Source organism: Bubalus kerabau, chromosome 1, assembly GCF_029407905.1.
Source record: "Bubalus kerabau isolate K-KA32 ecotype Philippines breed swamp buffalo chromosome 1, PCC_UOA_SB_1v2, whole genome shotgun sequence".
Taxonomy (NCBI): domain Eukaryota; kingdom Metazoa; phylum Chordata; class Mammalia; order Artiodactyla; family Bovidae; genus Bubalus; species Bubalus kerabau.
Genome location: NC_073624.1, coordinates 136,225,029 through 136,237,668, shown reverse-complemented (window position 1 = coordinate 136,237,668; position 12,640 = coordinate 136,225,029). Strand labels below are relative to the sequence as shown.

Below are 12,640 nucleotides of genomic sequence, written 5' to 3'. Positions count from 1 at the left end.
ACTGCAGATATCTGGATCCGACTGAGTGAGAAATCTCTCTTTTGAGATCATTCCTCCCTCTGCACTTTCACGATCAATCTCAGGGAATCTGTGAAAGGCTTATGTAGTCCATCTAGGGATTTACCTGGAGCTTCCCTCTCTCCCTATTCTATGTTTGCCAACTTGGCATCATTTAATGTCTTAGTGCCCACTCACTTGAGTCCTGACAAAGTGACTCTGATCCCATCTTCTTTAGCCATGTTCAAATCCCAGTGTGATTCTGTTGTGGGGGCAGTCTGATTTCTAGTAGGGAAGGTGGCTATCTCGCCCTCTTCCTCTTCTGCTGACTCCTTACCAAGCCATTCATCCCCATAGGCAATCCCTCCCCGGGGTCCCCCTGCTGGGTGACGTGCTGCCGCCTGCCTAGGTGGAGGAACTCAGCCATGCCCACCTCATAGGTTACTTATAAATCTCAAAATATCCATGCTGGGCAAAAGCATCCAGATACAGAACAATGTCATTTCTGAAGAAAGCAGATTAGTGGTTGCCCGGGGATGGGTGGGAAGCGTGGGTGACCAGGAGCATGAAGCAAACGTGGGGAGCAGTCTGTATGTCTTAATCTTAATTCCGCTGATGCTTTTCTGGATACATACATGTGTGAGACCTTACTGAATTGCAAACTTTAGAAGTGGGTTTTTTTTTTTTTTTTTTAAACCTCATCTGTACATCCATGAAGCTGTTTTTAAAGCAGCACAGAGTGAAGGATATGAAGCATAGATTTCCCCAGGCGGTGCTGACAGTTGAAGCCCCTGGTGCCTTGGAAAGTCCATACCCCTGGTCTCCCACGCAGGGTGTCTGTGATGGACCAGGGCAGTTGTGCTTCCTGCAAGGGTGCCAGGAATTCTCAGGCTCTGGAAATGGGAAACCCTCATATCAAATAGGTGATAACTGAGAACTAGCCTTTCCTCATCTTGACCAAACCATCATCAGACGAAGTCTTTGATTTTCAAGTGTTTCATACAGGTCCATTGTGGGTAAGTACTGTATAACATGGGTTTGTCACGAGTCTCTCTGTGAAGGTGACTTTTCAGCTCCCAGCATCTTAGATTATTGGATTACTTGGGAGAAACCTTACCTCCATCTTGGGTAAATGGGTAACATGTGTAAATGGCTCCTCCATGGGATTCACGTTACTGCAATTATGCAATCAAGGCCCGAGCTCTTAGTTAAAAAGGTGACTTGCATACTACGTAAGGCATGCTACCATTGAAAAACCTTTGTATAATAGCAACGGTTGAAAGTCATTTAAAACGTTCTTTGTCTTCAGTTTCGGTAAGGTTGGGGATGTGTTTTGAGATTTATTGAGCATGGCAGTTCGTCTGATGTGAGTTTTTGTAACACTCTGTCTTTTTTTTCTATTTTATTTTAAAAGGTTTTCATATTCTTTGAATGTGGTTGCTTTTAACTCCTTGTCTTATAGAGTAGAAAACACATACTTTTAAAAATTAAAAGTGCATTAATTTTTTAAAACACCATCGTTGTAGAGAAGGGGGACAAAAAGAAGCAAATGTAGACAAATATGGGAAACCTATTGAAAATGTGTTCATTTCCCCAAACCCTATCTCTCCATCACTTACTATCACTTCATTTCTGATGTGCTTTTGTTTTTTCTTCACTTATGGCAGCTGTGATTTTTTTTTCTTTCCTTTGGTAAAACTTGAACATTTTTCCTTACATTTCAAAATTTAAATTACACACCACACTTACTGTACCGGAGAATTGAAGACAAAATTTTAGACAGTGGAAATGGAGGAGGGATTTAATATGGAAATATTAAACATTAATCAATTGGAATAGAAACAGTATGTTTGATGGAGTCAAGTAAATTTTGGTTTTGGAACATGAAAGTGTAGTCTTTCTATCTGGAAATTAGATGGACTCTTTCAAGCCAATTAAAATGAGCCTATTGTGAATAAGATAAATGGTTTCCCAAAAAGGATTATAGAAAAGAGAATGAAACAAACTCACATGTTAGGCTATGTGAGTAAATTTCTGGAGAGCAAACGTCATCAAAATTCAATCAAGAAAGATTATATATGTATGTTCTGTACACCCATATTTCCATTCATCTACTGCTGGACACGTAGATTGTTTTTATGCCTTGGCTATTGAAAGTAATGCTGCTATGAATATTCAGATGCACATGTCTTTTCATATTGGTTTATTTGTTTTCTTCGAACATAAATATTCAGTAATGGAACTGCTGAATAAGACAGTAGTTTTATTGTTAGTTTTAGTTTTATTTGAGGAAACTCCATACTGCCTTCCATATCGGCTACACCAATTTTCGTTCCAACCAGTTTACGAAGGTTCCCTGTACTCTACATCCTGGTCAAGATTTCATAACTGTGTTCTTTCTGATGATAGCCATTCTGTATCTCATTGTGGTTTTTATTTTCACGTGCGTGAGGATTAACGACATTGAACATCTCTTCAAATGCCTGGTGAACATCTACGTGTCTTCTTTGGGGAAATGTCTTGTTCATTCGCTCAGTAGTGTTTGACCCATTATGACCCCATGGACTGCAGGATCCCAGGCTTCCTTGTCCTTCAGTATCTGCCAGAGTTTGCTGAAACCACTGTCCAATGAGTCGATGTTGCCATCCAACCATCTCATCTTCTGTCACTCCTCTTCTCCTCCTGCCCTCAATATTTCCCAATCAGGGTCTTTTCCAGTGCGTTGTTACTGGCATCAGACTGCCAAAGTATGGAGCTTCTGGTTCAGCATTGGTCCATCCAAGGAATATTCAGGATCGATTTCCTTTAGGATTGACTGGTTTGATCTCCTTGCAGCACAATGCACTCGCAATAGTCTTCGCCAAGACCACAGTTCAAAAAGCAACAGTTCTTTGGTGCTCAACCTTCTTTATGGTCCATCTCTCACATCCAGACAGATCTACTGGTGAAACCATAGCTTTGACTATGTCGACCTTTGTCAGCAAAGTGATGTACATGCTTTTTAAGACGTTGTGTAGGTTTGTCATAGCTTTCCTTCCAAGGAGCAAGTGTCTTTTCATTTCACGGCTGCAGTCACCATCCACAGTGATTTTGGAGCCCAAGAAAATAAAGTCGGTCACTGTTTCCATTCTTTCCCCATCTATTTGACTGGAAGTGATGAACTGGATGCCATGAACTTAGTGCTTTCGATGTTGAGTTTTAAGCCAGCTTTTTCACTCCCCTCTTTCAGCTTCATCAAGAGGCTCTTTAGTTACTCTTCTCTTTCTGCCATTCAGTTCAGTTCAGTTGCTCAGTCGTGCCCAGCTCTTTGCGACCCCGTGGACTGCACCATGCCAGGCCTCCTTCTCCATCACCAACCCCCAGAGTTTGCTCAAACTTGTGTCCATCAAGATGGTGATGCCATCCACCCATCTCATCCTCTGTCGTCCGCTTCTCCATCCACCTTCAATCTTTCCCAGCATCAGGGTCTTTTCCAATGAATCGGTTCTTTGCATCAGTTGCCCAAAAGTATTGGCGTTTCAGCTTCAAAACGAGTCCCTTCAGTGAATATTTGGACTGATTTCCTTTAAGATGGACTGGTGTGAGCTCCTTGAGGTCCAAGGGACTCTCAAGCGTCTTCTCTAACATCAAAGTTCAAAAGCATCAATGCTTCGGTGCTCAGCTTTCTTTCTAGTCCAACTCTCTCATCCATACATGACTACTAGAGAAACCATAGCTTTGAGCAGATGGACGTTTGTTGGCAAAGTAATGTCTTGCTTTCTAATGTGCTGTATAGGTTGGTTATAGCTTTTCTTCCAAGGAGCAAGCGTCTTTTGATTTCATGGCTGCAGTCACCACCTGCAGGCATTTTGGAGCCCAAAAAGATAAAGTCTGTCACTCTCCCACTGTTTGTCCATCTATTTGCCATGAAGTGATGGGAGCGGATACCATGATGTAACTTTTTTCAGTGTTGAGCTTTCAGCCAAATTTTTCACTCTCCTCTTTCACTCTCATCGAGAAGCTCTTTAGTTCCCCTTCATTTTTTCCCATAAGAATGGTGTTATCTGCATATCTGAGGTGATTGATATTTCTCCCTCCCACAAACTGGACACTCTTGAGTTCTAGTCCAGTTTGTGCTTCATCCAGTCCAGCGTTTCTCATGATGTCCTCTGCATATAAGTTAAAGAAGCAGGGTGACAATATACAGCCTTGACATACTCCTTCCCCAATTTGGAACCAGTCCGTTGGTCCATGTCCAGTTCTAACTGTTGCTACTCGACTGCATACAGATTTCTCAGGAGGCGCCAGTCAGGTGGGCTGGTATCCCCATCTCTTGAAGAATTTTCCACATGTTCTTGTGATCCACACAGTCAAAGGCTTTGGCGTGGTCAATAATGCAGAAGTAGATGTTTCTCTGGAACCCTCTTGCTTTTTCCATGATCCAACAGATGTTGGCAATCTGATCTTTGATTCATCTGGGTTTTCTAACTCCAGCTTGAACATCTGGAAGCTCACAGTTGATGTACTGTGAAGCCTGGCTTGGAGAATATGGAGCATTACTTTGCTACTGTGTGAGATGAGTGCAATTGTGAAGTAGTTATAGCATTCCTTGGCATTGCCTTTCTTTGGGACCGGAATCAAAACTGACCTTTTCCAGTCCTGCGGCCACTGCTGAGTTTTCCAAACTTGCTGGCATATTTAGTGCAGAACGTTCACAGCCTCGCCTTTTGGGATTTGAGATAGTTTCCCTGGAATTCCATCACCTCCACGAGCTTTGTTCGTAGTGATGTTTCCTAAGGCCCACTTGACTTCGCATCCCAAGATGTCTGGCTCTAGGTGAGTGATCACACCATCTTCTCTAGGTGAGTGATCATACAATGTGCAAACAGCGTTTTTATCTGCATATCTGAGGTTCCTGATACTTCTCCAGGCAGTCTTGATCCCAGCTTGTGCTTCATCCAGCCCAGCATTTCGCATGATGTGCTGTGGCTAGAAGTTAAATAAGCAGGGTGACAATATACAGCCTTGATGTTCTCCTTTCCCAATTTTGACCCAGTTTGTTGTTCCATGCCCGGTTCTAACTGTTGCTTCTTGACCTGTGTACAGTTTTTGCAGGAGGCAGGTAAGGTTTTCCGCTACTCCAATCTCTTGAAGCATTTTCAACAGTTTGTTATGATGCACAGAGTCAAGGCTTTATTCTGTGTAGTCAATGAAGCAGAAGTAGATGTTTCTCTGGAATTACCTGCTTTTCTATGATCCAGTGGATGTTGGCAATTTCATCTCTTGTTCCTCTGCCTTTTTGAAATCCAGCTTGTTCATCTGGAATTTCTTGGTTCATTTATTATTTTTTTTTATTTTTATTTTATTTTTAAACTTTACATAATTGTATTAGTTTTGCCAAATATCAAAATGAATCCGCCACAGGTATACATGTGTTCCCCATCCTGAACCCTCCTCCCTCCTCCCTCCCCATACCATCCCTCTGGGTCGTCCCAGTGCACCAGCCCCAAGCATCCAGTATCGTGCATCGAACCTGGACTGGCAACTCGTTTCATACATGATATTTTACATGTTTCAATGCCATTCTCCCAAATCTTCCCACCCTCTCCCTCTCCCACAGAGTCCATAAGACTGTTCTATACGTCAGTGTCTCTTTTGCTGTTGACCTAGCTTGAAGACTTTTGAGCGTTAACTTGCTAGCCTTTGAAATGAGCACAGTTCTGTGGAAGGTTGAAGATTCTTTTGCAGGACTGGAATGAAAACTGAACTTTTGCAGCCCTGTGGCTACTGCTGAGTTTTCCAAATTTGCTGGCATATTGAGTGCAGCACTTTCAAAGCATCATCTTAAATAACTCAGTGGAAGGAACTATACCCTCCACAAGCTTTATTTGTAGTAACACTTCCTAAGACCCACTTGACTTCATACTCAAGTATGTCTGGCTCTAGGTGAGTGACCATCCCATTGTAGTTGTCCAGGTCCTTAATGCCTTTTTTGTATAATTCTTCTATGTATTTTTGCATCTTCCTAATATTTTCTGTTTCTGAGGTACATACCATATCTGTCCTTTATTGTGCCTATTTTTCCACCAAAGTTCCCTTAGTGTCTCTAATTATCTGGGAAGGATCTCAGGTCTTTCCCATTCTATTGCTTGCCTCTATTTCTTTGTATTTTTCCCTTAGGGTTTCTTATCTCTCTTTGCTATGTTTTGGAACTCTGATTTAACATGGGTATATCTTTCCTTTTCTCAGTTGTGTTTTGTTTCTCTTCATTTCTGAGGTATTTGTAAGGCCTTCTCAGACAAATCAGAACTTACCCCCATTTCTCAATGAGATTACTTTTGTGTGCTTCTTTGCTTTAGAATTGTGTGCATTTCTTACATATTTTGGATAAGAATGCTTATTAGACATGAGAATTGCCAATACGTTCTCCATTTCATCCTTCATTTCTCATTTTATTGATGGTTCCCCATGCAGAGGCTTTTGAGTTTGATGTAGTCTCACTTGTTCTGTTTTCCTTTCACTTCTTTTGCTTTTGGAATTGCATCCAAACTTCATTGCCAAGACTGATGTACAGGAACATTGTTCCAGTTTATTTCTAGGAGCTTAATGGTTTTAGTTGTTTTATTCAGGTTTTAATCCATTAGAAATCAGAAAGCCTTAGATCTTAGAAATCTCTTACCATCTCTCCCTATTTAGGGCAGTGTTCCTCTGGCCTCTAGAGAGTGAGGACAGGTTCCCACACACACACACACCCGAGCACAGTGAATACGAAAAGGACTATGGGGTGGGAACAAAAGAGGGACAGATATGAGGAAGGTAATAAGAAGAATATACAGGGGCTGAAGGCACTGCCTGCCTGAGACACGGACTCCCACATTTTCCAGGTCTTGTCCCACCGATGTCTGAGGACATCCCTAAAGTCCATGTGGGCATCATCCCCGATATGCAGGTGGGGACTCGGGCAGGCTTTGAGAGACACAAGGATTCATCCAGGATGGAGAACAGGTAGGAAATGGGGGGTGAGACTGGACCCAGGACTGTCTCCTCAGTGCTGCACACAGACCCTACCCGGGAGCTGTGTGGAGGGCTGTGTGGAGCGACTGTGTGAGACCCGGGGCTGCGGGGATGAGGGATGAGCGGTCAGTATCCCGAGGGCTACGTGCAGATGTGTCAACTGGCAATCCAAGGAAGGGGCCCCCAGAGGTGTAGTCACTTCCTTGACGGCAGACCCTAACAGAACTCAGAATCCTGTCACCAGGCACCCATCTCCTAGCAACAGCGCCACAGCCAGTTGGGCTCATTCAGCTAGAGAGACTTCATCCAGAAGGATGTTCTCCAGCTGTGTCTCAACTGACCAGGGCTTCTGCTTCAGGAAACCCTGGAGGGAGAGGTTTTTCAGATGTTTCAGGCGGTTCAGCACTCAACCCGGATGCCTCTGGTCCTTTACCAGGAGGTCACCTAAGGTAACTGCAGGCAACCTAGAGCTGGCCACACCGGGCCAGCCCACCACTGGGAGCCTTCCCTCGGCAGTGCCAGCTGCCCTCACCTCCATGTGGGGGGAAGTGGAACTTGAGGGGAGGTTCCCCCTCTGGGCAGAAACAGGTTGGTGGCTCCGTGGTCACCTGGTGGTCCTGTCACGGTCACACCTGAGGACAGGCTGGCAGTGGGGAAACAGGATCCCTGAGGTGCTCTTCTCTGTGCCAGTGTGGATCCAAGGCCCTCAGGCGGTCGGGTGTCTACATCCTCGGTGGAGGTCAGTGGGGAGACTGGTGGGCATGTGTCTGGAGGGGAGATGTCTAGGGATCTGAGAAGTACTACAGACAGCTGGCAGGTGCCCTGAGACTTTCTGCCTGGCTGCCGGGCACTTGTTCACAGGGTTCCTCACCAGATTGCAGACAGGAGTGGGTCCACGGAGCACCCTGCTCCATCTCCCTGCATGAGGGGCCGGAGCCCCACACCAACAACAGAGCCCAGGCCGGGCACAGGGTGAGTGCCAGCTGGTAGTCGATCCTACCTCCAGGGAGTTCCGGGTCCCAAAGCCACCCTGGCCCTCCCCCAGGTCCCTCCTAGAGTCCTGCTCTGAAGGGAACCTGGGATTGTCATCTCTGCGAGGCTCCCTCACAGCCCAGGCCCTACTTTTCCAGATGCAAAATCACTGTTCACCTCCATGTGGAAATCTCAGGACATTGTGATAGGATTTCACTTCATTTTCCCCAAGCAGCCTCACTGCATGTTTCTACAGTGTATCCTGTATTAACTCCATCCCAGGTATCCATGTGGGCCTGAGAATCCTAATGCCTCTCACCCCAGGTTCAGCCCCTCTCACCCCAGTTCTCATCCCCAGAATGGGATGTTGTGGTCACTACCACAGGGCTGGTGCAGTTACACACGGGGAGCTGTCCAATACAAACTGCCCCGAGACACTAACACACATAACCATGGCCCAGCGCCAGTTCACTTGTGATGCCAGGACATTTATTCTGTGGAGGGCACTCCTACCCCTCCTCCTGTCATGAGTCCTGAAGGCTTGGGGACTCAGTCTGAGCTCCAGCTCATGCCTTCCTGGAGTCTTTGGTGCCGCCTCTGACTCGTGTCTCTGCTGTGTTCCACCCCAGGGGGAAAGCATGTCCACAGGGGACAGGAATGAGACCGGCAGGCTGTGGAGCGTCCGGAGACGCAGACTGGAGACGTTGGTGGGCAACCTGGTGCCTGCCTTCTTGGGCGGTGACCCCGCCTACCTCCCCACATTCCTGGGCACCTACAGGGCTTTTGGCACCACCCAGCAGGTGCTGGACCTTCTTCATAAGGTGAGCACTTCCCCTCCCCCAATGGGTACTCGTGGGGACCTGGCCACCTTACAGCTGTGAGTCGTGGGAATGTCTCTCCACCTCTTTGAGCCCCAGTTGGCCCCCCGTTGCACTTGAAGGGAAAGGGAGGAGCAGCCCCCCGGGGGGACTAAGTGGGTGCATCCTGGAAAGTACCTCTGGGAATCTGGACCCCTGGAATGGCTGTGGTTGTGCTGAGACATCACGTTCCTCCTCCCCTCGAGGAAGCCTCTGTCTCCGTTGTCTCTGGGCCTTTGACTTGGGCCCAAAGCATTTTCCCAATTGCAAGGTGAGGTGTAAGTGGTGCCTTGTCCTGGGTGAGTGAGAACAAGGGTCCCTGGGAGTGATCAGTATTGCCCCAGGCACTCAGATGGGGCTGGTTGGGCTCATTTGTTCTTGAAATTAGAGAAAGGCGCACGAGGTGCAGGTACTTTTCTAGGAAGAAGCATGATGTAATGCATCGAGCAGACAGCAGTCCTGGCCCCCAGGGCTTCAGTTCTCCGGGGTGGGGGTTGTGGGAGGGAGGGAACCCTGTCATTCTAGCCATCACATCCAGGCGTGTCTGCAGTACTGTCCATGTGACGCCTCCTGGCCTCTTATAGGTACGGATGCATCCTCCCTTACTGCGATGAGGATGGTGGACCCCTGCACCAGCTGAAAATGTGAGTGGATTGTGACTCAAGAGGGAGCAACTCCCTATCCCAGAGAACTGCCTGGAGTAATGGGGTTGCTGGTTGGGCAGGGCTGGCAGAATCCTGGATCCCACATAGCTGGGGGCCAAGGTCTGGGGAGCTTGTCCTGGAAAAGAGGAAAGGAGGCCAAGAGAGCTGTGGAGGGGTCTGGGGTGCTGTGAGGAGCATCTGGGAGGTCAGAGGTCAGAGTCCACCCATGCGAGTCCACACCCGTACCCTGTCCATCCCAGTCCTGCCTCTACCCCTGATCCCGGGACCCAGAACACAAAGTGTGGAGATCACCCAGCTCACTGTCTGGTGGAACCTCGGCGGGGGTGATCAGCTGGTGCTCAGTGGACCCAGGGACACTCAGGGGACAGCTGAGCCCTTGCTGGGGAAGGATGAGTGTCAGTGGCGGGAGGAGACGCAGGTGCGTCCCTAGCAGACAGGGCAGCCTGTAGATGTAGGAGGTAAATGTGCGGTGTTAGGAGGCCCGCAGGAAGCCTGGGCAGATGACAGAGTCTGTGTGTGCTCTCCTTGGACAGATACTCCTGGGACCCCGACGTGTTCCAGAGATGCAGTGACCAGAGCAGACACCCTGCCTGCCCTTGCAGTGGTGACACCAGGGGGAGGGGCAGGGGGAGGGACATTGAGCTTTCAGGCTGCCCTCAGGAAGCGGACAGATGGTCACACCATGGATCAAGGGCTGGCACTTGAGCAGGCTCCTTGGCAGCCCCTCCCTAGTGTCCAGACCTCCTCTGCCTGGTCTGCCAGGTGAGATGGACTGTGGAGGAGAACTGACCTCTGGATGGGCAGGGGCAGAAGGCACAAAGGCCCAGGTCCCCGCAGGTTTGCCCTGGAGTGCAGTGTGGCGGGAAGGCCAGGTCTCTGACTCTGCTGCCCCCGTGACTCCCCCCAGGGCCATGGCCTCCATCCTGGGCACCTGGCTGCACCTTTGCCCTGAGGATTTCCAGCAGTCCCCAGAATTTCCCTGCCTGAAGATGCTCCTCGCTTACGTAGAGCTCAACATGCCCAACTCGAACCTGGAGCAGTGAGCCTGCCACCTCCTGGCGCAGCTGGAGACCCTGGAGCCCACTGAGGTTGAGGGGCATGGTGAGGAGGACTCACGGTGGGTGAGGAGGACTGGGATGAATAAGGAAGGGAGGGGGCTGGGCCACACAGAGCAGAGCCTCCTGAGGCTGGAAATAGGCCAGGAGTATTGAGGAGGCTCAGATCACTATTCCCCTGGACTGCAGCCTGGGAGGACTTCCTGGGAGTAGGTGGCATCTTGGATTGAGATTTCAGGGCTAAGTAGCGAGTATGTTCCTGTTTTTGGGATCCAGGGATAAGCAGTCTTACTGACAGTGTTTTCTCTTCTGGGAGACCCAGCACCCGCTGGAGAAGAAGCTCTGAAAACATCACCAGATCTCACGCCAACAGCACCCCTAATACCTGCCACAGCTCCACAGTCAGAGCAAGCTCAAAGCCCAGCTCCCATTCAAATTCAAGGTCTGCATCAAGTAAACATGCCAGCTCCAAACCCGGAGCCACAGCATGCTCATGCCCGGGCTCTCACTTAAGCTGAGAGGTGAGGAAAAGTACCTCCAGGCTCCAGTTGTAGATCCAGAGAACGTGCAAGAAACAGCTCTCTTCTCCCTTCAGAGCCTGAATCACCCGAAAAATCCTGTGCCAGCGCTGCTTCCACAGCCTCAGTCCCCAGGCTAAGCCAGCCTCGGCCAGGGCACTGCCTGGGCTCTGGAGCCTCTTGGTGCTTTGCAATCAGCTGTGGCTCCGGTGTTATCCAGCTGTGGTTCTAGAGACCCCAGCAGACCCAGCTTGTGTAGCAGCTCAGGTGCTGGAGCCAGTTCCTCCCCTAACATCCCTGGAACCGGTCTCAGACCGTCAGCGAGCCTTGCCTTGCCCGGCAGATGGTGTGCTGCCCCCGTGCCAGCACCAGGCCTGGAGCCTGTGTCTCCACCCTGATAATTCCCTCTCTTAATATGTATTTTTTTTATTACATGTACAAACTTATTTTTTCTACGAGATAAAATAAACTTAGATAGAAATGGAATTCTATGACTTTTTCAATTGTACGTGTGAGCGGCATGGAGAACATTCACTGTGTTACGTGACCCCGTCGATTGTCTGTTGCAGACCATCTGCATCCTATTTGACGCCAACTATCATTGGGCTCCAAAATCACTGCAGATGGTGATTGCAGCCATGAAATAAAAAGACGCTTACTCCTTGGAAGGAAAGTTATGACCATCCTAGATAGCATATTAAAAAGCAGAGATATTACTGTGCCCACAAAGGTCCATCCAGTAAAGGCTATGTTTTTAGCAGTGGTCATGTATGGATGTGAGAGTTGGACTGTGAAGAAAGCTGAGCGCCGAAGAATTGATGCTTTTGAACTGTGGTGCTGGAGAAGACTCTTGCGAGTCCCTTGGACTGCAAGGAGATCCAACCAGTCCATCCTAAAGGAGACCAGTCCTGGGTGTTCATTGGAAGGTGTGATGTTGAGGCTGACACTCTAATATTTTGGCCACCTCATGCAAAGAATTGACTCATTGGAAAAGACCCTGATGCTGGGAGGGATTGGGGGCAGGAGTAGAAGGGGATGACAGAGGACGAGATGGCTGGGTGGCATCACCGACTCGATGCACATGAGTTAGTATGAACTCCAGAGTTGGTGATGGACAGGGAGGCCTGGCATGCTGCGATTCATGGGGTCACAAAGAGTCGGACACGACTGAGGAACTGAACTGAACTGAACTGAGTCCTGCAGTCTGGGAAGGCACTGCATTCGACTCTTCCTCATCTGTTGATGGACATTAGGACTCTTCACTTTTGGGCTCTTGTGTATAGTGCTGCTCTGAACACTTGTCTACAGGCTTGTGACTTTCTGGATTTACTTCTTTCATTGTTGATGTAGGAGCGGAATGTGGGCGGTGACTGAATTCTCTGTAGTTACCTTTGTGAGGACCTGTGGTGGAAGTGTACCTGTAGTGTTTCCATTTCCACTTCTTCATCTGTGTTGCAGTGTCCTCGATGCCACACATTCCCCCATCCTGGTCCCTTACTCTGGAGAAGAAGCCTCTGAGGAGGCCCCTGTGGCCCGCCCCTGAATGAAGCAGCTCGAGTCCTAGGTGAGTCCACAGCCTCAAA

At 48.4% G+C, this 12,640-nt stretch overlaps 1 protein-coding gene across 12 annotated transcripts; it reads left to right on the top strand.

Annotated features, from left to right (window-relative positions):
* Positions 1 to 514: 514 nt before the first annotated feature.
* On the top strand, positions 515 to 11,538 carry LOC129658234 (ral guanine nucleotide dissociation stimulator-like). Of its 12 annotated transcripts, none has more exons than XM_055589366.1 (9): positions 515 to 1,013; positions 6,861 to 6,981; positions 7,335 to 7,439; positions 7,852 to 7,962; positions 8,592 to 8,783; positions 9,404 to 9,463; positions 10,018 to 10,246; positions 10,392 to 10,585; positions 10,856 to 11,538. In XM_055589366.1, the coding sequence occupies exons 2-7, from the start codon at positions 6,875 to 6,877 to the stop codon at positions 10,187 to 10,189; spliced, it is 747 nt and encodes a 248-aa protein (XP_055445341.1). In that variant the 5' UTR covers positions 515 to 1,013; positions 6,861 to 6,874; the 3' UTR covers positions 10,190 to 10,246; positions 10,392 to 10,585; positions 10,856 to 11,538. The 12 variants fall into 12 exon arrangements, with proteins under 12 accessions (XP_055445341.1, XP_055445332.1, XP_055445348.1 ...); XM_055589357.1 differs by lacking the exon at positions 515 to 1,013 and adding an exon at positions 1,185 to 1,311 and having other exon boundaries at positions 7,349 to 7,439; positions 10,862 to 11,538; XM_055589373.1 differs by lacking the exon at positions 515 to 1,013 and adding an exon at positions 1,185 to 1,311 and having other exon boundaries at positions 7,349 to 7,439.
* The last annotated feature ends 1,102 nt before the right edge of the window (positions 11,539 to 12,640 follow it).

Bases quoted from the DNA above. Each gene is read 5' to 3' on its own strand.
- LOC129658234 (XM_055589357.1), top strand. From the start codon at position 1,237: ATGCTACCATTGAAAAACCTTTGTATAATAGCAACGGTTGAAAGTCAT. The intron at 7,440-7,851 runs GTAACTGCAGGC...ACTTGTTCACAG, and splicing joins TTACCAGGAGGTCACCTAAG to GGTTCCTCACCAGATTGCAG. The intron at 9,464-10,017 runs GTGAGTGGATTG...CTCCTTGGACAG, and splicing joins CCCCTGCACCAGCTGAAAAT to ATACTCCTGGGACCCCGACG.